The sequence below is a fragment of the Heptranchias perlo genome, chromosome 10 (genome assembly GCF_035084215.1).
Source record: "Heptranchias perlo isolate sHepPer1 chromosome 10, sHepPer1.hap1, whole genome shotgun sequence".
In the NCBI taxonomy this organism is placed as follows: domain Eukaryota; kingdom Metazoa; phylum Chordata; class Chondrichthyes; order Hexanchiformes; family Hexanchidae; genus Heptranchias; species Heptranchias perlo.
In genome coordinates, this window is record NC_090334.1 from 53,437,639 (window position 1) to 53,465,202 (window position 27,564).

General features: G+C 42.4%; 1 protein-coding gene across 5 annotated transcripts in view; it reads left to right on the forward strand.

Moving 5' to 3' along the window:
- The window catches only part of eml1 (EMAP like 1), a 196,160-nt gene extending 178,273 nt beyond the window's left edge, over positions 1-17,887 (forward strand). For all 5 annotated transcript variants that reach the window (XM_067991785.1, XM_067991781.1, XM_067991782.1 and 2 more), the window contains 8 exons: positions 779-910; positions 1,567-1,634; positions 2,313-2,401; positions 3,603-3,700; positions 4,185-4,272; positions 11,232-11,327; positions 14,866-14,996; positions 16,719-17,887. In XM_067991785.1, the coding sequence (XP_067847886.1) occupies positions 779-910; positions 1,567-1,634; positions 2,313-2,401; positions 3,603-3,700; positions 4,185-4,272; positions 11,232-11,327; positions 14,866-14,996; positions 16,719-16,844 (828 nt within the window). In that variant the 3' untranslated portion in view covers positions 16,845-17,887. The remainder of the gene's footprint in view (positions 1-778; positions 911-1,566; positions 1,635-2,312; positions 2,402-3,602; positions 3,701-4,184; positions 4,273-11,231; positions 11,328-14,865; positions 14,997-16,718) is intronic.
- The last annotated feature ends 9,677 nt before the right edge of the window (positions 17,888-27,564 follow it).

Here is a 27,564-nt window from a genome sequence, read left to right on the forward strand (position 1 = left end):
CTTTAACTTCCTTAGATTGCTGGAAAGAACTTCATAAATCATTATTGCAAACGCAGTTATAGCACATAAACCATGCTAATTTCGGCCCCTGATTAATCCCCATTGTAAATCACTCACGTGGAATCCACTACAGTCAAAGTGACCATTTAGACTTTAGATTTATACCAGTCCATTTTGTAGGGCCCAGAATTGGTTGGCTTTCCGTTTCTGTGATTATTCCTGGCTGTGGAATGGAACTACAAAGATAATGAGTAACAGTCTGAATTTCAATTGGTGCTATTGTACTTGTATTCACTACAGTTGGAGAGGCACCTTTTTCTTTTATTGTTCTTCATACACAGTGGCCAAAGAATCTTCGTATTAATCTATAATCAATGACATTTGAACACATTCGTGAGCAGCCAACTGCAGTCTATTGTGGAGAATTGGTTCCTCTTTGTGCAGGCTGTCCCTCTGCAATCCTCTTGCCCAAAGAACCCCTTTATAGCTAAGGAAAGTATTAACCTTCTCAAGCAGACAGTAAACTACCCATTAATAGTCCATGCTCCAGCATGTTATTTTTGGAATACGTTTTTTCACTGAGACAAAAATTGAGTGTGGCTAAATATATCATTTTGGAAGATTTTGTCATAGTAAGTAAAGTACTCTATTTTAAATTCATCTCCCAAGGTTTTTTCTGCATTGTTTCTAATTTGATCTCTGATTGTTTTTTCAGTTGAGCTCTTAAGGCTGATTTCAACGGCTTTCATTTGCTTTATTGCTTCTACAATATCTGTAGGGTCACACGGATGAACTGTGGGGTCTTGCCAGTCATCCAAATAAGGAACAATTCCTAACATGTGGGCATGACAAACATATTACTCTCTGGGATGCTGTTGCTCACCAGACCATATGGAGCAAGATCATAGAGGTACCTAGTAGTCAATATCTTCATTGTCCAGATTTTTTTTTAAATTGGAAAACCTACGTAAATGCATGACACTACCCAGGTTGAAAAAAAGTGGCAAAATGTGAGATTAATCAAGAAATAGTAGTTTGTTTTAAACTTGAGTTTTAAAAGCCTGTGGATTATAAGAGAAAGGGAAATCTGAGGGAGGTAAGGATTTCCACAGTTTTGAGATTCTGGGATAGATCCAGCATGGGAGACAGTGTGATCAATCTTAATTTCAGCAGGGGAGGAAGGAGAAGCATCTAAGATGGTGCACTTGGAGTTTAGGACAGAAAAGACAGGGAAGTTTAGAGATAGGGGAATTGAAAGCAGTGAGTGTTCAAAAAAACAATTTTGGTCAAAATTGTTCAAATGATTTTTGTCTTGTAATTGAAGAACTTTTACCAGTGAGAATAAAGCAGGCCTTGGTACAGCAGGGTTAAGGAATGGTTGTAGCATAGTTTAATTATTAAAAAGGTGTAATTTTAAGTAAATGTTTGCTTAATAGGAAACATTCCACCTACATAATTACTATACATGTTTTAGCAATTGAAATTTACAACCCCTCAGCACTGTGGGGTTCAATTAGTCTGTTATTAACAGTCTGTGCTTCTGAATATGTTTCCTCCAAACTGTAGGACCCAGCTCAGTCTGCTGGTTTCCATCCATCAGGATCTGTTGTTGCTATAGGAACCCAAACTGGAAGGTAAGTGTGAGTAAGTGACTTCTCTATCAGTCAGATGCCATTTGCTGTTTTTATTAATGTAAGTTCACAGCAAAATAAAAATCAAATTAGTCTAGAACAGATCATGTTTCTAAAGTTATAGTTACAATAACTATTATTTCATTCATCATTTACAATACACATTGGATGGGGAAAGGAGGAATTTAGAAAGGGTTTAAGGTTTTTGCTTTAATGAGTGAGTTATGTAGCAATAGTGGAACCTATTGGTGAGCTGAGGAATTGCTGACACAACTGAAATAAGTCGTATATTTGTGCTAGAGGGCCATTTTCACATTTGTATGATTTTAAGTAGACAGATGCTTGTTAGTAGTTTGCACTGCTAATGGGAACATGATTAATTTGGATATGCCTTTTATATGGAATCAACTGATATCCAGCACATTTTTTATGAACAAGATATTAATGGCTTTTGCATGTGCATATTTGAATTGGACCAGCAGAGGTAGCACTGGGAACCCCAGTGTCAACAGACAGAAATCAGTACCTCAAGTGCCCCCTCTAGGAAGGCACCACTAATAAAATAAGCTAACCTGAGATCCAATCAAACTGAAAGAAGCATAATGTAAACGAAATCAGTATTTTATTATCAGGAAACACTCAGTTTCAATGCAATCAATGTTTAATTTGTTTCATTAACAGGTGGTTAGTTCTGGACACTGAATCAAAAGATCTGGTGACTGTTCACACTGATGGAAATGAACAGCTGTCAGTCATGCGTTATTCACCAGGTACCCACCACTTTTAAAAGGTTTACTAATAGCTTATCGCTAGAATTTTATTTTACTGCCTTGCAAAAGCAAAGAGGAAATCATCCCACAACTTTTTTTGCACTGACTGGTGCGAATTCTCACAGCTTCAGACTTCAAGTTTGTAGCTGTGCAATGTGAAGTTATTATTATGACTTTAAGACTGATTGTTTTTAATATGTTCTCACTGCTGAGCTAGAAAGAACCCCTCACAGCTCTACAGATCAAGTCTCTCATTTCCAGCAATCGTTGCTTTTCTTGTGGAAAAAAATGAAACTTTTATTCAAAAGGAAAAATTTGCAGGGCTATGGGGAAAGAACAGTGGAGTGGGACTAATTGGATAGCTCTTTCAAAGAGCCGGCACAGGCACGATGGGCTGAATGGCCTCTTTCTGTGCTGCATGATTCTATGATTCTTTGTGTTAAACTCAATTTCAAGGTTTTGGTAAACTATGTCCCTCTTTTTTTCCAAGATCTTGGTCTCTGATCTTGGCAAGAAAGCACCACTCAGATGCTCATGTTTTTTCCAACAGCTCTGTTCCAGATTACAACCTCCAAACTAGTTAACATTTAATATTCCTATCATATTTTTATTGCTTGTGGGAGGGGCAGTTTACAAGTAATAATGAGGTGCATGCTACAGTAAATATCTCAGAACCTACTATTGAACAAAGGACAGCCTGACAGGTAGCTTTGTGCCACAGGCTCTGAGGGAGAATTGTACCATCGGTATTTAAATAAAAATGTGTTTTTTTCCACACCTTAATTAGATCTTAAAAGTGTTTTTATTTGAATAAAATTGCAATTGAGGTAGCAGGTCTTCAATTTTTGCCTTTGCTGACACAATCAGAAGTCGACCTCAATATCAGACATAACTGTGATCATATTGACATCAGCACTGTATCATTAACAATATTGAGTCCAACTTTAGTAAGACAAGGATATGCAGTGAGAGTGCAACCCATCCTCTAACACAGATTCAAAATGTTGGGCCCGGCGAAGGATGATTTTTGGGATAGTAATATTTAACATTTAAAACTGATATTACAGTAGCATTAACAATGTCTACCAGTAACATTTCATTTTAATCGTGTATTTTGAGAAAGATGTACTTTTTAAAAGCACAGGTTTTCTTTAATTCCATTATCAGTGATCTATTCTACTTTGTACTTTGTTTTTTGTAGAGGGAAATTATCTAGCAATTGGCTCGCACGATAATTATATTTACATTTACACAGTCAATGAAAATGGCAGAAAATACAGCCGAGTTGGTAAATGCTCAGTAAGTTGCATTTAATCTAAATTGAAGTGTACTGCATATTTGTTTTGTGTTATAATGGTGGTTTGTTAAACCAGTGGGAGTAATTTTAACTTTTGGTGATAGTGTAAACAGGGCAATATCAAATAGGCCACTTGTTATAGTCCTCTCCCAATTCAATGGAAACGAAAATCGGGAGAGGTGTATGACGTGCACCCAACTCGACATCACCCCATTTACACTATCGGCAAAAGTTAAAATGACCCCCAATCTCTCTAAACTCATCAGCCTTTATAATTCAGTAGGAAATTTCACATTTCAGTCAAAGGATATTGATGATAGATGCAGAGCTTTCCTTATGAAAATTAAGATGCTACAAAGATTTTTAGACTGCTATGTAACCTTCTATTTCATGCAACTTTAGCAACAGCTCCATAGAGGCAGTTATGTATAATCATAACTGACTTATATAATCTAGATAAATGTTATCTTCTCTTTTCCCTCATAGGGTCACTCCAGTTTTATCACACACCTTGACTGGTCGATTGATTCTCAGTATTTAATGTCTAATTCCGGGGACTATGAGATCCTATACTGTAAGTATTACATTTGTTCGATTCTGAATAAAAGTTTGATTAATTTTGAAATTGTTTTTAAAGGAAAACTCATTCTATCAAAAACTGAGTGTTGTGGTTCGGGCTTTTACCCAACACTTCCTGTCTTACGTTCACGGGAAGAAGGCAATTTCCATAAGCAGACCAATTCTGCTATGATATGAAATCTGTGCCTTTATATGTTAGCATGTCCAGCTTTAACAATTAACCACTATTTGTAGTAAACAGTTCACTGGAGGTCACATGGGGTGCCCACAACATGCTCCTGTCTCTCCCTGTATCACATCACCAGACCAATGTATACAAGCTTAAGCTATTAGATTTATTTGAAGGATAAATAATACAAAGAAGCCAAATGATACATTGAGGCACTGAATCAGTGCAAAGTTAAAAACATTACAATCAGTCTTGAAGGGACTAAAATATCAGGGTAGATATTAACTAGGAACGGATTTCCGGTGTGAAACTGCTCCAATGAGTTCATTTCCTCCCTGCCAAAGGCCACGGCACCTTTCATCGTGGGTCTCATTTATATGTCCCACCCATAACGCTGATCCAGTCTAAAGGCCTTAGAGGTCAGAGCTGTCAATCATCCATGATTGAAGATTTAATAGTAGGAGTTAATTATTGCATAGAATGCTGATGAGCAGGTTCCTACATACCATCGGAGTCTCTAGAATCAGTCCACTACTTGACCATACATAAATCAGGTAGCACCTAAACCAAAGCCTCAATATCCCAAATAATTTCCAGATTAATCAAGCTCGCCTGGGCCCTACAGACAACTTATCTCTGACCTTTCTTTTGTATTTCAGTAAGGATGAGAGCTTCTATTTTGACTATTTCAAAACCATGTGATACTAAGTGCAGAAATTTCCACTTTGTCATGTGGAGCACAAGCTCTGCTGTTTCCAATCACCATTTAACTTGACCAATGGGTAGAATGAATCACTATCGATTTTCCCCTTACCACCTAGAAAGAGTGCCGTGCTACTGGAAGATACTTTTTTTATTCATTCTTGGGATATGGGCATTGCTGACAAGGCCAGAATTCATTGCCTATCCTTAGTTGCCCTTGAGAAGATGGTGGTGAGCCACCTTTCATTAATGAATTGGGATTTGAACTTCAATTCTGCCAAGATGTCTCCAACTGGAGTTACTGGAGCACATAAAGTTAGCTTTTGGTCTGCATCTGTAAGGAAACCTCTTAAACTTAATTAAATGATTCCTCATGGTTCAGGCTCAAGCATATTGTCCAAATGCAAGTTTATTACTTAGAAACCAATAGTATAATAACTATTATGGTCATACAATAAACTCATACAACTTGGTTTCCTGCAGACCCAAGGTGATCCAGCCTGGCTTCTATAGGTTTGATTTCTGACCATTCTATCTGCTTAACTAAACAAAAGCTTGCTACTTGTTCTTATATCTTCCCCTTCCATGTCCAGAACCTTCCCCTTTAATGTGAGTCTACTCACATGATGCCCAGAATGTATATTGAAGTGAGGTTCCTCCAGACCCTGACATAATGGCCATGTTGATAGTTTAATTGCTTATCAGTTTAACCTGATGTCTCCTGCCTGGCAATATAAAGGGACAGGAGATGCCCTGGGCATCCTAGATAGATAATGTGATGACTGGCTGGCCTCCATTTTTCCAGTTAACCTCTGATATTAACACATGTCCTGATCTGATAATCATATCGAGATGTGATTAACTTTGATGGGACACAAAGCAAATTCTAAAAGCATCCAAAAAAGTGAGACTTTTGATAATCAAGAAATCCTGGAGGCCATCACTGAAGGGCTTTTTGAATCAAAGTGTGTTGAGAGTGGAAGCCCATTGTTTTATTACAGACTTTTACAGTTGCTCTGAATTTTATTTAACAATTTGTTTTATCTGTTCCACTTATTTTAGTGGTCCTGATGAAAATGAGGGAATGTTCACACGTGTGCAGGCTTTCCCTTAGATATGAAAATTTTAGAAGGATTACCTTAAGGAAATGATAGGGATAGCAGTTCCAGTTGACCCACTCCAGCTGCTTATGGGCAAACTTTTTTATCTGTTCTTATCAAGGAGAGGAAATAAATCAACTGGTCCTAACCATAGTGCTGACTTGAATAAGTTATATTGTAATGAGATCCCAACTCATTAGCAGTTTGGGACTGGATGTTATTCCTACAAGGCATAGCAGCTTTGGACTGGATGGTTCTTTGAGTATATAAGATATTAAGGGGAACAGATAGGGTAGACAGAGAGAAACTATTTCCGCTGGTTGGGGATTCTAGGAGTAGGGGGCACAGTCTAAAAATTAGAGCCAGACCTTTCAGGAGCGAGATTAGAAAACATTTCTACACACAAAGGGTGGTAGAAGTTTGGAACTCTCTTCCGCAAACGGCAATTGATACTAGCTCAATTGCTAAATTTAAATCTGAGATAGATAGCTTTTTGGCAACCAAAGGTATTAAGGGATATGGGCCAAAGGCAGGTATATGGAGTTAGATCACAGATCAGCCATGATCTTATCAAATGGCGGAGCAGGCACGAGGGGCTGAATGGCCTACTCCTGTTCCTATGTTCCTATGAGTGATAAGCAGGCTGGAAAATTATGATAGGACTACTAGATCTCCCATGACTGTTTCTTCCCTCAAGCTCTCTCTTTTATCTCAAGAATCTTCTGCGATGCCTGAATCACCCCCGTGCTCGCTCTCTCTCTGTCTCTCTCTGTCTCTCTCTTTCTCACTCTGTCATTCTCAATCTTTCTCCGTCACCTGTTCCTTCTCTCACTGTCCCTAGATTTCTCTCTTGTGGCTTCTCTAGGCTATTTTACACCAACTTTCTGAATGGGTGTAACATGGCCTAGACAAGCACCACCAGTAGAGAGCTAGGGAGTGGGCCAAGCCAGGAGAAGTAGTGGGTGGGAACCTGCACAGGCTGCAAAGAAGAGGCACCAGGACAGAGCGCCAGAGAGCATGCCAGGAGTAAGAGCTGGTAGCGGCGGAGCCAGAGCCAATCAGATGCAACCGCACAGGAGGCCAAAGAACATTTCAAAAAATGTAAATAATGATTAAAAAAAACGTTTTGAACAAAATTTAAAGCAGTGGCCACAAGCAAGAGTCACTAGAGGGGGCTGGGAGGAAGAGGAGCGGGGCACTAAAATATTGCAAAAAAACCCAACAAAGTATACAAATTTAAATTTGAAAATGTAAAAAGTTACAAACCTCAACCAGCTCTTCACACGGTAGATGGGGCTCTCCAAAGTCTGTGACAAAGTGCCACAGCACAAATAGAGGCATTCTGGCAACTATTACAGGAAGTGGTAAAATAAACTGGAAAGTTTGATTAGAGCATCACCTATTGGCGTCAAAGGGAAATGTCATAGTTAAGTGTGGACAGCTTAACATGGGATTCTCCATAGGATATAATTAAATAGGTTTTCAATGGAACATGAAACCCACATACCTCTACTAATATATTGTAAATATGAGCAACTATTACCTGAGGACTAGAGTAGATAGGAGGAGATCAGTGTCAGAGTGCAGGGAGTGTTTATTTATCTTATTAATTCTGGGGATATGAGCATCACTAACAAGGCCAGCATTTATTGCAGTGCTGTTAGGTAGGGAGTTCCAGGACTTTGACCCAGCGACGATGAAGGAATGGTGATATATGTCCAAGTCGGGATGGTGTGTAAATTGGAGGTGATGATGTTCCTACACACCTACTGCCCTTGTCCTACTAGGTGGTGGAGGTCAGGGTTTGGAAGGTGCTGTTGAAGAAGTCTTGGCGAGTTGCTGCAGTGCACTATGGATAGTACACACTGCAGACACGGTGCGCCGATGGTGGAGGGAGTGGATGTTTAAGGTGGTGGATGCATTGCCGATCAAGCGGGCTGCTTTGTCCTGGATGGTGTCGGGCTTCTTGAGTGTTGTTGCAACTGCACCCATCCAGGCAAGTGGAGAGTATTCCATCACACTCCAAGCTTGTGGTGGAGAGGCTTCGGGGAATCAGGAGGTGAGCCACTTGCCACAGAATGCCCAGCCTCTGACCTGCTCTGATAGCCACGACATTTATGTGGCTGGTCCAGTTAAGTTTCTGGTCAATGGTGACCCCCAGGATGTTGTTGGTGGGGGATTCAATGATCGTAATGCCGCTGAATGTCAATGGGAGGTGGGTAGATTCTCTCTTGTTGAAGATGGTCATCGCCTGACACTTGTCTGGCACGAATGTTACTTGCCACTTATCAGCCCAAGCCTGGATGTTGTCCTGGTCTTTCTGCATGCGGGTATGGGCTGCTTCGTTACCTGAGGAATTGTAAATGAAGCTGAACATGTGTAATCATCAACAAATAGCCCCACTTCTGACCTTATGATGGAGCAAAGGTCACTGATGAAGCAGCTGAAGAAAGTTGTGCATAGGTCGCTGCTCTGAGGAATCCTGCAGCGATGTCCTGGGGCTGAGATGGTTGGCCTCCAAAAAACCACAACATCTTCCTTTGTGCTAGGTATAATTCCAGAATTGAAGAGTTTTCCCCTTGATCCCCATTGACTTCAGTTTTATTAGGGCTCCTTGGTGCCACATTTGGTCAAATGCTGCCTTGATATCAAGGGAAGTCACTCTCACCTCTGGAATTCAGCTCTGGTGTCTTTGTTTGCATTTATTGCAGTGCTGTTAGGTAGGGAGTTCCAGGATTTTGACCTGTAATGACCCTGGAGTCGGGTGGTCCTGGCAGAACCCAAACTGAGCATCAGTGAGCAGGTTAGTAGTGAGTAAGTGCCGTTTGAAAGCAGTTAACAACTCCTTCCATTACTTTGCTGATGATTGAGAGTAGGCCTATAGGGTGGTAATTATCCAGATTGGATTTGTCCTGCTTTTTGAGTTTGTGTAGCTATTCTGTGAGATTAGAGAGTGACAGCTTCACACTTAGTCAAAATCATAAGCAGGTGGCTGGAATTGGTTTGGGCAGGTGGGCCTGTGTGCTGAGCTCAAGGTCCGATCACTACTACCAAGGAAAGGAAATCAGGTGGTCAATGAGTGTGTAGGAGTTATGACCCTCTCTTCCCCCGACCCCAAGTCTAGTGACGTCAATTGTAGTGCCCCACGGGTTGACCCTACCCCACTACCTTCTCCTGCTCATTCATGCTGGGTGTGTCATGATATGCAGACCCCTCTCACTCACTGTCTAACCTGCCCAGGATACCAGTCTCTGTGCTGGTGCTTGGGAGGGATAGAAGACATGTTGGTGCCTCTTCAGAAAGTTTACCCTCCTCTGAGGTGTGTTCTTCTGCAGGGTCTTGCCACTGAGAGGGTCCTAGAGAAAAGGGATAAGTTGGCCTGGTACTAACAGGCTGCACAGAAGCAGATTACCAGGAGTTAAAATACCCCAGGCCTGAAATCTAGGCCACTGAATGCATTTTTGAACTTGCCCCATCCCTCACCCACCTGAAACCCACTCCAGGTTAAAATCAACCCTGTTTATTTTACATGAAATACATGCACAAACATATTATAGTTTTTTACAGCTCGTTGTATCATAAAATAACAAAATATGCAACTCTCCCATCATTATAGGCTAAACTGACTTACAGGTTCACTGTCCCTGAGCTAACTGGCAGCTGTCTTCCTCTGCTACACTTGTATTTGTTCATACCGAGGCTTGGTATCTTTCAGCCTCCCTGACTGGCTATTTGAGAGAGATCTTTCTATGTCTCTGACTGTTACAAACTGAATCTCTGGAAGGAGAGCAGGAAACAAATACTGTCTTCTGACCCCCTCCCTCAACCCTGGTTATTGAGGATTGGTCCATCGAGCTGCCAATCAGTCACCACCTTGTATGAAAATATGCCCCTTGCATCAGTATGTCTCTTCAGCTAATCTCCTGCTCGGTATAATGAACGAAAACCATTCTACCATAATGAGGTACTTAGCACTAGCTCTTAACAACCTTCATTGTCTCAAAGCTAGTATAACAGGCAAAAATAAACAGTTGGATGTCTATGGTAGCTGGTCTGCGTGGTGAACCATCCTAATCAAAACTTTAAATCGCTTGGCGTTAACCCTTTGTAAGCTGACCTTTTATCAATAACATAAATGAAAACAAAATGGCTTTCCAGCCACTTAAGAAAGAAAGAACTTGCACTTTTATAATGCTTTTGATGACCTCAGGACATCGCAAAGTGCTTCACAGCCAATAAATCACTTTTTAAGTATAGCCAATTTTGTGATATAGGGAAACCCAGCAGTCAAGGTGCACAAATCAAGATCCTACAAACAGCAGTAATGACCAAAAAATGGTTTTAGTAATGTTGTTTGAAGGATAAATGTTGACCAGGACACTGGGAGAACTCCTCTGCTCTTCAAATAATGCCATGGGATCTTTTACATTCACTTGGGATGGCAAACAGGACATCCTTTTAACATCGGATCTGAAAGACGGCACCTCCGACAGTACAGCACTCCTGCAGTACTGTGCTGAGGTGTCAGCCGAGATTATGTGCTCAAGTCCTGGAGTGGGGCTTGAACCTATGATCTTCCGACATAAGAGGGGACCTTCCTTTGGTGCAATGTGACCACTCTTCCTTATATTAAAAACAAATCCCAAAATGTTACGATCAAAAATGACATTAACAAAAGAATGGAGGTAGATTTTTAATTGTAAAGATTTATTCTAATCTTGAATTTTGACACTGATTGCAATGTATCTTCAAATGAATTTGTATTGTTTAAACTGCAACAGTAAATATTCCTTTCATAAGGATAACTTTTGATGGTGAATGCCAGCCCAGGAAGTATGTTTAGTGTCTTGAATTTATAGCTTTGTGACTTGAAATGACTCTGTAATAGCCAGTTTAATACAGATTATAGTGATGAAATTCAGTATTTACCATTCACTCCAGTATGACTGAATCCATGTATTTTATCTTGCTTTTCTTGTACAGGGATGGCTTCAATCTGCAAGCAAGTGGTGAGTGTTGAAAATGTCAGGGATGTTGAGTGGGCCACTTATACCTGCACATTAGGATTTCATGTATTTGGTAAGTGTCTTGTATCATTCAGATCTTTTGTAAGTGAGGACACTCCAACCGCACTACAACCATACTAGCACTGATGGTGCAGGCTGTCTGATAGCACTGAATGGTGCAGGCTGTCTGATAGCACTGAATGGTGCAGGCTGTCTGATAGCACTGAATGGTGCAGGCTGTCTGATAGCACTGAATGGTGCAGGCTGTCTGAAAGCACTGAATGGTGCAGGCTGTCTGATAGCTCTGATGGTGCAGGCTGTCTGTTAGCACTGAATGGTGCAGGCTGTCTGATAGCGCTGATGGTGCAGGCTGTCTGAAAGCACTGAATGGTGCAGGCTGTCTGATAGCTCTGATGGTGCAGGCTGTCTGAAAGCACTGAATGGTGCAGGCTGTCTGATAGCACTGAATGGTTCAGGCTGTCTGTTAGCACTGATGGTGCAGGCTGTCTGTTAGCTCTGATGGTGCAGGCTGTCTGATAGCTCTGATGGTGCGGGCTGTCTGATAGCTCTGATGGTGCAGGCTGTCTGTTAGCACTGAATGGTGCAGGCTGTCTGATAGCTCTGATGGTGCAGGCTGTCTTAGCACTGAATGGTGCAGGCTGTCTGATAGCTCTGATGGTGCAGGCTGTCTGATAGCTCTGATGGTGCAGGCTGTCTGTTAGCACTGAATGGTGCAGGCTGTCTGATAGCTCTGATGGTGCAGGCTGTCTGATAGCACTGATGGTGCAGGCTGTCTGATAGCACTGAATCGTGCAGGCTGTCTGATAGCACTGAATGGCGCAGGCTGTCTGATAGCACTGATGGTGCAGGCTGATTGTTGTGATGGTGCAGGCTGTCTGATAGCTCTGATGGTGCAGGCTGTCAGATAGCTCTGGTGGTTCAGGCTGATTGTTGTGATGGTGCAGGCTGTCTGATGCTCTTGTGGTGCAGGCTGTCTGATTCTCTGGTGGTGCCAGTTTGAGCTCCCAGACTATTAGCTTGTGAGTTCAGATTCCAGCCTTAAAATACTTAGTTTCTGCCTAACTTGGAAATAACAACTCGTATTCAACTGCGTTAATTGGGAGAACATATAGTAGATTGATCCATCTCTGAGGAAGGAGAGAGTAATCAAAGACCCGCATGCTACTTCAACAGAATCTATGGCACATGCATACATGTAGGCTTTCTTTATTATAATCACTGAGTAGTACCTTCCCATAGAGCAAAACCCAAGAGTCAATTGCAACTTGTAACCAACTATTTTCATTTAATTTAAGATAAAAAATATAACTAAAATGTCAAAAATCTAAATTTCCTGGTGGCATACCTTCATACCTCACCCTCAAGAATTGAATTTTATATAAAAAATTCTAAATCCCATTTTCAAAAATTATACTTTTGTGTATTTAGTTTTTTCTCCTATAATACTGCTTGTGGCACATTAGGAATAGCTGTAGCTTAATCATAAAAAGTTCATGTCCCACTGCACTCCCATTGTAATTATTTCTTTTCATAGGCCTTGGGTTTTAGAATTACAGAACATGATCCAAAAACACTAGTACAATTCCTGAAATCCATTGTTATAAAGAGGAATTTATTTTATTCAGTCACCTCCAAACAATGGCCTTGGCTGTACACCTTTATACACAGCTGTTCTTCAGTTGTATTTTTTTTGAATCATAGAACGGTTACAGCGCAGAAGGAGGCCATTCGGCCCATCAAGCCCGTGCCAGCTTTTTGTAAGAGCAATCCAGTTAATCCCATTCCCCCGCTCTTTCACCGTAGCCCTGCAAATATTTTCCCTTCAAGTATTTATCCAATTCCTTTTTGAAAGCCAGATTGAATTTACTTCCACCACCCTTTCAGGCAGTGCATTCCCAATCATAACTACTCACTGCGTAAAAAAGTTTTTCCTCATGTCGTCCTTTGGTTCTTTTGCCAATCACTTTAAATCTGTGTCCTCTGGTTCTCGACCCTTCCGCCAATGGCAACAGTTTCTCTTTATTTACTTCATCTAAATCCTTCATGATTTTGAACACTTCATTTAAATCTCCTCTTAACCTTCTCTGCTCGAAGGAGAATTACCCCAGCTTTTCCAGTCTGTACACATAACTGAAGTCCCTCTTCCCTGGAACCATTCCAGTAAATCTTTTCTGCATCCTCTCTAAGGCCTTCACATCCTTCCTAAAGTACGGTGCCCAGAATTGGACACATACTCCAGCTGCGGCCGAACCACTGTTTTATAAAGGCTCAACATAACTTTCTTGCTTTTGTACTCTATGCCTCTATTTATAAAGCCCAGGATCCTGTATGCTTTTTAACTGCTTTTTCAACTTGTCCTGCCACCTTCAAAGATTTGTGCACATATACCCCCAGTTCTCTCTGTTCCTGCACCCCCTTTAGAATTGTACCATTTAGTTTATATTGCCTCTCCTCCTTCTTCCTGCCAAAATGTATCACTTTGCACTTCACTGCATTAAATTTCATCTGCCATGTGTCCGCCCATCTACCAGCCTGTCTATGTCCTCTTGAAGTCTATTACTATCCTCCTCACTGTTTACTACACTTCCAAGTTTTGTGCCATCTGCAAATATTGAAATTGTATCCTGTACACCCAAGTCCAAGTCATTAATATATATCAAAAAAAGCAGTGGTCCTAGTACCGACCCCTGGGGAACACCACTGTACACCTTCCTCCAGGCCAGAAAACAACCGTTCACCACTACTCTCTGTTTCCTGTCACTTAGCCACTTTAGTATCCATGCTGTCACTGCCCCTTTTATTCCATTGGCTTCAATTTTGCTGACAAGCCTGTTATGTGGCACTTTATCAAACACCTTTTGAAAGTCCACATACACATCAACCGCATTGCCCTCATCAACCCTCTCTGTTACCCTGATGATTAGCTTTTTTAAGTTTTGTAGGTTGACACGTATGTATCTCCTTCCCTCATCACCATTCCATTCTATGTGGCACTCTTTAACTTTGTAGCCCTTTTATATGAATCTAAAATATAGCAGCCTCTCACCAAATGTAGCAACTTATCACTCAGTCAATTGCCCTTTCTTTGACTTTCTAGCTCCACCTACCACCAGAAACTCAAGTTGATTGATGTCTGTCATACCACAGGTTTGGTCTGTGATTAGTTATATGCTTGTGTCTGTTTCTGGAATTAAATGGTATCGGTGTGAGTGCTGGTGAACCTTATACCATCTGACAGTTTTCACTCACTTTTATTGGAACTTCAGCAGGCTGTACCTAGCCTCGAATTAGAGTCTGATGGCAAGGGACTGCAGCATCTGGAACTTGTACACTTCCCCCAGGTGAACACAGACTATAAGCAGATAAATACAATACATGTTTGGGCCAGAACTGGCCCATTTCAACCACAGGGTTCAAAGCATGACCAGGCAGGCACTCCCATGAACACCCAATGCCAAATATGAAGTTGGATCTTTCCATCCCTAACCCCGACATCCAATAATTTTCTTGCAGCTACCTCAGTTGGAGAAGCCTAAGATAGAAGTGTCCCCGGTTTTTAACGACCTTGCAATGTATCTTGTGTGTTGCAGGAGTTTGGCCTGAAGGATCAGATGGAACTGACATCAATGCTGTGTGCAGATCCTATGATAAGAAACTTTTGTCTACAGGCGATGACTTTGGCAAAGTGCATCTATTTTCATGTCCATGTTCACAGGCCAGGGTATGACATCACTTTTTGTATATTCTTCATATCAATGATTACTTGTAGTTAATTTTCTTAGAATTTCTCCCCCCTCTTTAAAACTTTGCCTCCCTTCTTTGGGTCTCTCTCCAAGTTGTCCATTCATATTCTCAAAGGTCAGTGTAGATAACCTGCTTTCAGGCCTCCAGGTATTATTTGTCTGCTGTCTAATATTTCTCTGTCAGACACTAAATGGCCAGGCTGGGATTGTGGAATCACAGGTGCTGACCTAGGCCCCGTAATCTCACAGTATGTTTCCTGTTGAGAACCAAAACTATTGCTCTCTAATAGCATGGCAACCAATTAAATGTTGTATTGGTTTAAATAGCACAAGTACTGGATCTACAGTCATTTAAAAAAACATAATAAATAAGGACTAAAAACCCATGGGGCGCCATCCTGACGGTTACGCCAACATCATGCCCACCAGAGTTCGCGGGGACAGCCGGAGGGCAACCCATTACTATGGCTGGCACATGTGCCACTTTGGGCACACCTCCAGTGCCCACCTGGCCATCGGGTATGTAAACTCTGGCACAGCCCACCTGTGGAAGGGTTGTCTAGGCCCATCCTCACCCCCACCTCCCCAACAATCATACCATCAACACCGATAGCAAGGGGCTGATCAACGAAAAAAAATGTAATTCTATTCTTCAGGCTCCAGGGCGCTTGCTGGATCCCGAGTGAGCCTAAGGAATGGGAACATCTGGCGAAGGGAGAGCCCCACCGCTGGCTCAGCCCTCTTGCCATGTGAGGGACGGGCGGATGGTCTGCCTCTTACAAGGCAATCAAGAAACTCCTGGAAATGTTGGTGACCCATCACAATCGAATCACTGCTATTTTCTGGGGTGTGCTGCGAGAGTAATGGTGAGAGACTACCGGGATCCTCGGGGAATTCTGGGATCATAGTGTTCCATAGTGAAACATTAACTCCCTTTAATTATATTTCTTCCTGTGTCTTGTGCATTGCTGCTGTTTCTCCTTATTCTTGTGTTGTATCAGAAGACTTCAGAAGTTTAATGATTCATTGGATGTATTAACATATTTTACACGTTATTTCGATGAGTTCTAGTTTCGAACCCCTTTGCAGATGAGGGATCAGAGTGTATCTTTGAAATGAACACTGTAGATTTAAAAGAGGATTTAAAAAGGCCCCAAGAATTCTTAAAATGGCTCTGTCAGTTGTGCATACTGAATGGCTAAGAGTGGACAGGGATTTCAGATAAAAACAACAGGCAGCTCGGGAAAGGTCCAGACATTGAGAAACAGACTGCAAGGGTTTCCCCTCAGGTGGAACAGTTGGTGGAGGAAAATGTTTAGCATTTGTGGCTCAACTTTATACAGTAAATGCAATACCAGTTTGTAAACTGCAGGCAAATGTCATGTGATCAGATGTAATGTAATCCAATATCACATGATAAAGACTCCAGGAATACGTCCAACCAGAGTTTTGTGTGTGTGTGTTTTCCTGGATAGGGGATGAGAAGCCTCTTCTGATTTGAACTGGCAAAAACTGGGTGCGCTTTTAATTGAGACCTGACCCTTCAGAACTGGAGTGAGTTCAGATCTTCTTTACAGTTTGTCCCAAATTACCAGCAGGCAGCTGCTTTTGATACAAATAAGTAACAGCTTCCTTTTCATGCAATGTTGATCCACAATATGTCAATCAAACATAAAAAGATTATTTGTTTAACCTTGCAGGCTCCAGGCCACACATATGGAGGACACAGCAGTCATGTGACCAGTGTAAACTTTCTGCATGATGACAGTCAGCTAGTCTCCACTGGTGGGAAGGACATGAGTGTCATGCAGTGGAAGGTCATTTAAACGGACCTCCTGTCATGAAGTTTGCTTTGGACGTCACAGCAAATGTATCACATATGGGATGATTTTTGCCAGAAGTTTAAACTGCAACTAATGAGCGAGAGAAGTTCCTGCACTTTTACAGGCCATGATTTGGCATTTCTGTTAAATGTCAAAGATTTTATTTAAACCTCAGGAAAATCAAGCCTCTGCAAGGTTACTGGTGCATGGTGTGGTATGTGACTGTTTAACAGTTCTGCCAGTCACTTCAGAAAACAGACTTGCTCCTGGTCTTTACTGGCTCTATTACGTTTCTCTGTGGTGAAGTGAGGGTTGTATATTTATGTACAGTATTGTTTATACGTTTACCCCAACATCATGTCCGTAAACACAACCTTTCATTTTAAATGGCGAGAATAAGCTGTAATAAACTGTTTACTATCGATACTGTATGCACTAAATTTCTTGTACTGAAAGCCTTTAGCAAACTTTGTGTATAATGTGTCTTAAACCTATGTCGCAGTCTGTTTTGTATCTAATTGTCAATCTGTTACTAAAGCATGGAGAGACTTGACTTCCAGTTGTCACGTTGGTGGAAGCTGCTGTGTATTTTCTTCCCCCTTCCCCGAAAGGAGCAACAGTCTTGAAGGCAGTTACAATTTAACTGCAGTAACGCTGACTAATGCACTCTAAGCCTGCAGAGGCAGTACACAGAGAGAAAAAGCCTGCACTTCTATGACTGTGCAACTTCTACTCCATCTCTACCCTCTCCTCCCCCTCCGTCCCCTCCCCCCCACCACTCCAGCAGTATGTTGTGTGCATAGATATTTTCCCATTGTAAACAAAGCTGTCTACTTGTGAGGACAAAAGGAGGACAGGTGTTAGAAGGGGCTGGTGAGACAGCTCGCATTGTCAGCAAGATTGAAATATTCAGTCAACATTTGGAATGTATGTAGAGATTTTTTTTTAATGGAAGTTATTGGTACATTCTTTAACACTAAGGTTCAAAGACTTGTTTTGTGACTGATCGTCAATAAATTAAAATTGCTGAAAGGTATCAACATGAATAGGTGTCTGTGCACTTCTTCCCCTCCCCCAACCTGCATGAGATAAACAATATTAAAAAGGTATTCTAGCTTAAACATTTATTCTTTTTGATGTAGCAGTACATTGGAAACAATGTGCAAAGTAGCCACATAACACATTGCAACTATATAAAACCTACACCCTATATTTAAATCCAACTAACATAAGTATGGAAGCTGACCATGCTTTCAGGTAATTTTGCCAAGGGGTAGTATGAAGAGGAGGGGGCCAAGAATGGAGTCCAGGGCTACACCAAAGATGACCATGTGGGGATGGGAGGAGAAGCCACTGGGTGCGATATAATACTTATAATGTAACAAATAGGAGTGAAACCATCAAAGAGCAGTATCACTGGAGTGGACTTTGGAAACGAGAGGGTAGAATTTCAGCGGTGTTTCCCCCAGTCTCTTGCCGCAACTTCAGCAGAAACCCCAGAGAAATAGCGCAAACAGCCATTTATGCCATTTCCCCTGGGTTTCACGGATCTTCCACCAAAGTTATGGTGGGAGATCAGGGGAACAAACCCCCATGGAAATTTTACCCCAAAATGTTTAAGGAGGGTGGTGTGATAGATGGTGTCAAAGGCAGCGAAGAAGTTAGGGAGGAGCAAAAGGATGTTATTTGTGACTTTGACCAGTGCAGTCCATGCTGTGGGTAGAATAGATCAGAAGTCTCAAACAGAAAATGATGGCAGCACAGTTGTGAGACAATGATGTGATTCCGGACATTAGAGAGAAAGAGAAGATTGGAAATGGGGTGGTAATTGATGAGGTTAGAGAGAGCAAAAGTAGTTTTTTTGAAGATGGGGTAGATGTTGATAGTTTTGAAGAATGCAAAGATCATGCCAGATGATGGGACAAAAGAGGTTGGTTAGGGAATCGAGGCAGCACATGGCAGGCTTCATGGACAAGATTAGTTTAATGAGAGCTGGAAAGGCGATAGGCCGGAGGGAAATGTGGACTAAGGGAGGACAGGGAAACGGAGAATCAGAGGTTGCAGAACTTTGAGGCCCTGCAACACCAGCAGGACCTTGCATGTAGCAGGAGACTTGCCATAACATCGCAAATTTCCATCATCGACGCTATTGGATGAAAAATCATTGGAAATGTTTCTACGATTTTCCAATGAGTTCTGTGCAAGGTCACCCTGGTGGCATGGGGCCAACATAAGTTATGCCCAGATACAAGTTCGTGAGCTACTTGGATTTGGTATCCCAAGTTGACGATGGAGGGTACAGCTGGGACAATTTGGAGGAGACGGTTATGTGTTGAGAAGAGTAGATTGGAACTCTCCAGGATAACCTTGGAAGTGTAAAAGCATTTGGCCATAGAAAGGCAGAACTTGATGTGGTTGAGCCATATGGGCAGATGGACAGTGAAAACAAACACTCCCAAAGTGCACTCAAACTTAATGTTTTCAGACCTGAGGCAACAGAGGTGGTTACTGTACCAACAGCAGCTCTGGGGGTGGCAGACCGTTTGAGAAGCTGAGACATTTTCGCAGATCAATGGAGGTATCAACGTCGTCATAGGTGAAAGGCCTGAATCAGGAGTGGTTTGGATATGTGAGGGAGTTGTGGTGAAATGTTTTCCACTTAACTGTGTGTTGAGGATTCAAATTCAGAGCGCGGGTATTAGAAAATCCAACATTTTTTATAATGAAGTTAGATGGGATGGATAAACCAGTATCACAAGGCCACCTGGTGGAGGTTTACCATCTCCACCTCCCCCAACTATATGACCAGATATTGTGCTTGCCAGCATAACCACAAGGCCATGTACAAATTTTCACTATACTGCGAGGAATCAGATGGGTTATCACTGCCACAAGGGCACTAAACATCATCTTCACTCCATGACCAGGGATCGGACAGGCACATTCGTACCACAAGGCCAAGCATTACTTTTCCCCACTGTACCACTAACAATTCAATGGACACATAGGCTATGATAGCCTTCCATCTCAATCTTCCTTTCCCCCCTTCACAACAATACATTAAGCGATGTAACATATACTCTACCAGAAACTGGATACCCCCGCCCGCTTGATCAAAAAAATATTTGCTGCTCTGGCTCCAGTTCCAGGCAGCAGTCATTCATTCACCATTACAGTGGGGGAAGTGTGAAGCACGTTGTGTAAAATTTTGGCATCAATGAACTCTACCCCGTCTCATTACTGTGAAACTGAAATAAGCTGAATTGGACAAAGTTTCGTCTTTCATGTACAATAATCAAAAAGGCCAAAGTTGAGGAACATTTGCAGGTTCAGTTTGATTTGGATGTCACTCCTGATAACCATCTAACATTGTACTTTCAGGAATCAATCCGTTCACACATTCATTTTATGGAAGTCTGCTGTCTCTGTGTAATGGTTATCTTCATTTGAATATATTATTTTGTAGTTGATTTACCTGAACAGACTAATAGCCTGGTCTTAATTTTTTGGAATTGCTAACTGAATTTAAAATCAAAATGTTGCTGCATCTACTATTCTAGGTAATTCAAAGGTAATTCCATGCTATTTTAGATATGTAAACTTGATTTTATACGACAACATATTTTAAAACAACTCAAGAGTATATGTTGGATAAAGATGCACTAAATGGATTTGCTACCCTTTTCTAAATACGAGTATTGACTTTCCAAGCAATCCCCAAAACTAAGTATTTTTAACAAATAATTTATATTTTACAAGCAATTTGTTCATACATGCTTTCGGTTTTGTATAATTTATTATGATTAATCACATTGAAATAAATGTAAACCTGAAAATAATTTTGAAAATAGTACTGTTTCTGGTATGTCTGCTCTCCATAATCTCTATTGTGCGTCTGATATTTTAATTGCCTTGTCTCAAGAAGAGGCCAGGAAATTTTCCACAATTTTTATGGGTAATTTTTGAATCAGAGCTACCTTTTCAAAACTGCTTTGTTCTCTTTACTTAACAGAACTTTCCAAACCCAATTTTAAAATGACGATATGTTGTGTCATATAGCTATTCTGTCTGATAGTTTAATGTATGATAAAATCATTGATAGGCATAGACTATGGCCCTCATTTTTCACTCCCATGTAATTAACATTGATCAATTATTGTGTTTTTCATAACTTAGAAAGTTACATTTCTGAAAAAGGATACTACTTCCTGTCATGTGATAATGACTGTCAGGTTAATGTCACATGATAATGTCCTCCATTTGTCCTTCCTAAACCTCATAAATGAGGATCAGAATTGATCTATTTTTCTATCACTCTCCAGCATCTAATTTTCAAACCTTAAAGAAGTCCAGAGACCGAGCAAGTTGCGATACTTATATCAAATTAAGCATATCTGCAAAGTGACAGGTAATCAAGCTGTTTGATAATTAGTTGAGAACAGTTTTTAAATAATCTCTCATCTATAATATGGATTTGTGTGTAACTGGTCTTATCTTTGGACCATATTTCTCAGAATTTCAATTACAGTAGTAGAAACTGCAATTCACTATAAAATGGCAACTTTGAAATTATGTGAATTTCTTAGATTTGTACTGACTTCTACATTTGGTTTGCTGGTTGTTTGTGTAACCTTTAAATGAGGGCATGCTATTGAAAGCATGTTTGAAAATGAAAGTGAGCTTGTTTAAACATCAACGGTGTCATTGTTATTGGGAAGGAGACTAGAAAGAAAGATGAAGCTGAATACTGCTGGTAGGAACTAGCTGCAAAAAACATAAACTTATCAAAACAGCAATAATATAACAAAATCCACAGCCTATTAAGCCTGCTCTATCCAGCTTCCATGTATGATTATTCTATCATAGACTTCCCCTCCTATAAAATCTGCTGATCTATAAAAAGGATGTATATTTCCTACCCCAACCTCCCCTGAGAAAAGAATCAAGCCATGTTAAATATTCCTATGTCTCTCAATCCTACTTCTCACCAAAGAAAAGGGACAAAAATTAAACAAGAGTTGTTAAAGTAAGGCAGGGAATATCCTATTATGTTTGGTCACATCATCTAAAACAAAAAACATGAGGTGTTTACTTTCCAGCTATGAAACACCAGAGAAGAGAGAAAAAGAGGTGGAGGCGGGGTGAGTGAAAGTGTCCATATTCCTGAATCTTTGAGACTAAAGGGATATTTACTTTGCAGCTTCCAATCTGAGACCGGGAGCTGTAGTTCAGGTTCCAGCCTGTCAAAATCACATTTACATTGTTTGGCTTCCACCTGGTTGGAACGCTAATGGTCCTGCTTGTAAGGAGACAGCTACAGGTGCCTTGATGAATCCTTTAGGATAAAGGATTGGTTAGCTAACAGGAAACAGAGAGTAGGCATAAATGGGTCATTTTCAGGTTGGCAAGATGTAACTAGTGGAGTGCCACAGGAATCAGTGCTTGGGCCTGAACTATTTACAATCTAAATCAATCACTTGGATGAAGGGACCGAATGTATCGTTGTTAAATTTGCTGATGACACAAAGGTAGGTAGGAAAGTAAGTTGTGAAGAAGACATAAAGGGGCTCGATATTGCCAGGGCTGCGGGTTCGCGGTGGGGGGGGCTATTGGGCGCGTGGGTAACGCGCCCGGTGAAATCAGTCTGCCCCGCGCGCAATCGCAGCCTAATTGGATCCACTTACCTGGTCTTCCGGGTTCCCCACTGCTGAGCTGCGCAGCGGGCGGACTGCGCATGCGCAGTAAGGTCTGTCAGCTGGAGGAACTCTATTTAAAGGGGCAGTCCTCCACTGACAGATGCTGCAACAAATAGGAAAAAATACAGCATGGAGCAGCCCAGGGGGAAGGCTGCTCCCAGGTTAATGATGCCTCACTCCAGGTATCAATAGATAGGGTGAGGAGGAGGGGGAGGACAGAGATCTTCCCCCCGGCGGGCGGGAGGAAGCAGCCTGCCTCTGCCACCAGGAAGGCCTGGCTTGAGGTGGCAGAGGAGGTCACCTGCATACAGTGCAGGAGGCGCTGCAATGACCTAAGTAGGTCAGCCAAAGTGAGTACACTTACTCATTCCCCTACGCTCCGTCTGCCACATCACTGCCCCCACCCCACATCTCCTTCTGCACTGCCAACACTACTCTGTCACATCACCCCTCACACCCACTCAAACCTCATCCTCATCTTACCTGCACTTACTCACCTCGCCAGTACTCATCCCGCCACTACCACTCAACCCAATCCTCATACAATCTCATGGCTCTATCTCATACTCACCCTCTCATGCATCTCTTTCACGGTCAACCTCACTCAACCTGCCACTACCTGTGCTGCAGCCACAGGGCATGCATCACCTGTGCAGTAGGAAGCGTAAGGCAAACGTGTCGTGAGCATGAAGGGGATGCACAAGGGTATTTGAGGGTTTGTCATGGTTTTTACTTCTATTGATTTCTGACCAACTCACATCACATATTATATTGGCACCACTACTGCCACGTCTTTGCGAATCTTATCTGGGTTGTTCAATAATGCCCTTTCCTGAGGATCACAATGAAGACCCACAACTGATGCCACCCATTGTGTCACTGTAAAGTGGGTGTAGGTGTATTCGCAGGGCTCTTTTGTGCAGACGACTGAGAGACGTCGGCGATGTCCCCGGTGGCACCCTGGAAGGATGCGGAGGAGAAGTTGTTGAGGGCAGTGGTGACTTTGACAGCGACAGGTAAGAAGATGGTGCTCGGGCCAGCCGGGAGCAGCTCGGCATGAAGGAGGCTGCAGATGTCCACGACTACATGTCGAGTGACTCTGAGCCTCCGTGTGCACTGCTGCTCAGAGAGGTCCAGGAAGCTGAGCCTCGGTCTGTGGACCCTGTGGCGAGGGTAGTGCTCCCTGCGACGCATCTCTCTCTGCAGTTGCCCTCCCTCCTGCTGTGCAGGTGGATGTGTCACAGCACTGTGTTGTGGAGCTCCACGTGTCAGAGGTGGACGGCTTGGCCGGCGAGGCTGGTGATGCTGTTCGCCCTCCGAGGAGGTCATGACTGCAGCTACGGCGGCCCCCATCCAGAAGATGTACATCTGAGGGAGTCCGCAAGGTAGGTACATGTGTCTGGACCCCGGGGTAAGTGTGCAAGTTGGTGAATTTGATTGTCAGGAGGAGGGTGGTGGAGGCCAAACTTTGTCCCAAGTGACAGAGTGGCCTCCTGCAATGAGTGAGGGTCTCCCCCCACACCCCCACCTGTCAAATGGACCTTTGCAGCTGCCACAGGCTGATAGCTGCAACACATCCATTTCAACTGGGAGTGTTTCCCCTAGTATGGGAAACAGTCCCAGTTGTTTCTAAAATCCCACCCCTCCTCACATATTCCCTTAATCAGGTCTGTTAATGACCTGAAATAGCAAGGTAAATACTCTCAAGTGGCACCCCGCTGGCTTTAATTGCCTGCGGGAGTCCCACATGCGGGGGCTGCGCTTGCACGTCGGCGCGTCTGTGGAGAACCCGGAAGTGGGCGGGTTGGAGCCGGACTCCCGACTCACTCCGGGATTCCCCGATTTTCGGAGCCCCCCCCGCCAGGAACGCACCCGATAGCGAGTGCTAAAATGGAGCCCAAGGAGTCTGCAAAGGGATATAGATAGGTTTAGTGAATGGGCAAAAATTTGGCAAATGGAGTATAATGTGGGAAAATGTGAACTTGTCCACTTTGGCAGGAGGAATAGAAAAACAGTATATTATTTAAATGGAGAGAGATTGCAGAACTCTGAGGTTCAGAGGGATCTGGATGTCCTAGTGCATGAATCACAAAAAGTTAGTATGCAGGTCCAGCAAGTGAATAGGAAGGCAAATGGAATGTTGTCATTTATTGCAAGGGGAATGGAATATAAAAGTAGAGATGTTTTGCTACAGTTGTACAGGGCATTGATGAGACCACATCTGGATTACTGCGTGCAGTTTTGGTCTCCTTATTTAAGAAAGGACATAATTGCTTTGTTCAGAGGAGGTTCACTTGACTGATTCCTGGGATGAGGAGATTATCTTATGAGGAAAGGTTGGACAAGTTAGCCCTGTATACACTGGAGTTTAGAAGAATGAGAGGTGATCTTATTGAAACATATAAGATCCTGAGGGGACTAGAAGGGGTCGATGCTGAGGGGATGTTTCCCCTTGTGGGAGAGACGAGAACTACGGGCCACAGTTTTAAAAATAAGGGTCTCCCATTTAAGACGGAGATGAGGAGACATTTTTTTCTCTGAGTGTCATGAGTCTATGGAACTCCCTTCCCCAGAGAGTGGTGGACGCAGGGTCATTGAATATTTTTAAGCATGATGTGGAGATGCCAGTGATGGACTGGGGTGGACAAATGTAAGGAGTCGCACAACACCAGGTTATAGTCCAACAGCTTTATTTGAAATCACAAGCTTTCGGAGCTTTGCTCCTTCGTCAGGTGAAGTGAAGAGTTGCATAAAGGCACAGCATATATAGTCAGAGAACAATGCCTGGTGATTACCAGGCAGTTAGAAAGATTATCTGTAATCACCAGGCATTGTTCTCTGACTATATATGCTGTGCCTTTATGCAACTCTTCACTTCACCTGACGAAGGAGCAAAGCTCTGAAAGCTTGTGATTTCAAATAAAGCTGTTGGACTATAACCCGGTGTTGTGCGACTCCGAATATTTTTAAGGCTGAGTTAAATAAATTCCTGATTAAGAAGGGAGTCAAAGGTTATAGTATGTAGACGGGAAAGTAGGGTTGAGGTCACAATCAGATCAGCCACGATCTTATCAAATGGCAGAGCAGGCTCGAGGGGCCGAATGGCCGACTCCTGATCTTAATTCGTATGTACGTATGCTGAGAGAGGCAAAGCGAGTAGTTGTGGACTTATCCAAGGGGGATTCAAGCCTGGAATGGAAGCAGGAGAGTAGGAACACAGAGGAGTAGCTAAGGACTGGGAGGGGGACGTCCCTAAGAGAGGAGAAATGAAAGGTGGCATGACTGGGCGGAAATAGGAGAGAAGGATCTAAGAGCGGCCAAGAGAGAAAAGAGGCTGGATGCTGTTAGGCAGGGAATGTAGGTTCTGCCTGAATTGATGAGCCAGTTTTTAGTTTATGGCTTTCTGTGCAATTCAGGGCCATTCACCAACACTAGAAAACAAGTCTCCATTTCAATTCTGCTGTTGCATTCAGTAGTGAATAATCAGGTTAAGGCTTATGAGAATGCAGGCTGATTGCAACATTATCAACAGAAACATAAATAATTTTCATGACCTTATAAATATTATACTATAGCCATAAATTTATTATTGAGTTTTGCATATTTTTTATCAACTAGCTAAGCTTTTAGCTAATTGAATAGATCTGTAGGCTGTGACTAATCTTACTTGTCAGTGTTACACAATGATGGAGTTCTCCCTGTGTGGGACATGAAGCTGTTTGTGATGTTCCGGGAGACACACTACTGTAAATCACCCTAACCATTACAATTTTTTGTACCCTTGGAGTTATATTTCAATGTAATCCTATGATTTACAATTTCAGTGCAAATCAGGTGACCTTTAAATCACAGTGTTTCCATGTTGATACCAGTGGCTCAGTGCTGACCCTGGTGCCTTTTTAAAGTTCCATTTGTCTGTACCTCATTTGTGTGAACTCCATCCCCAGGCTAGTCCACACCGATGTCGGACAGCCATTTAAAGACAGTGAGGTCAAGATCAAAAGACAATGTGCTAGAAATTCATTGGGCCCATGCCCGTTGTTCAGGTGCAAAACAGGCAATTCAGTATCACGGGCAGCATGCGTGCGCTCATTCCGTACTGGAAGTACGCCATCCATCATATTGGATCGGGCTGCTTCGTAGGCGTCTAGAATGCACGACAGAAGTATGTTCAATTATCATTAAAATATTTAAATAAAGGCCCTACACTTGTTCTATGACTCTTTTGTGATATTGGTCTGTCCTAGCTTGCCATTTAGAATCATAGAAAGTTACGGCACAGAAGGAGGCCATTCGGCCTATCGTGTCAGTGCCGGCTGAAAAATAGTTACCCAGGTTAATCCCACTTTCTAGCACTTGGTTCGTAACCCTACGGCACTTCAAGTGCACATCCAAGTACTTTTTAAATGAGTTGAGGGTTTCTCCCTCTACCACCCTTTCAGGCAGTGAGTTCCAGATTCCCACCACCCTCTGGGTGAAAAAATTTCTCCTCAGCTCCCCTCTAATCCTTCTACCAATTATTTTAAATCTATGCCCCCTGGTCACTGACCCTTCTGCTAAGGGAAATAGGTCCTCCCTATCCACTCTGTCTAGGCTTCTCATAATTTTATACGCCTCAATTAAATCTGCCCTCAGCCTCCTTTGTTCCAAAGGAAACAACCCCAGCCTATCCAATCTTCTCTCATAGCTAAAATTCTCCAGCCCTGGCAACATCCTTGTAAATCTCCTCTGTACCCTCTCTAGTGCAATCACATCCTTCCTGTAATGTGGTGACCAGAACTGTACGCAGTACCCTAGCTATAGCCTAACTAGTGTTTTATACAGTTCTAGCATAACCTCCCTGCTCTTATATTCTATGCCTCGGCTAATAAAGGAAAGTATCCCGTATGCCTTCTTAACCACCTTATCTACCTGTTCTGCTACCTTCAGGGATCTGTGGACATGCACTTCAAGGTCCCTCTGTTCCTCTATACCTCTCAGTATCCTCCCATTTATTATGTATTCCCTTGCCTTGTTTGCCCTCCCCA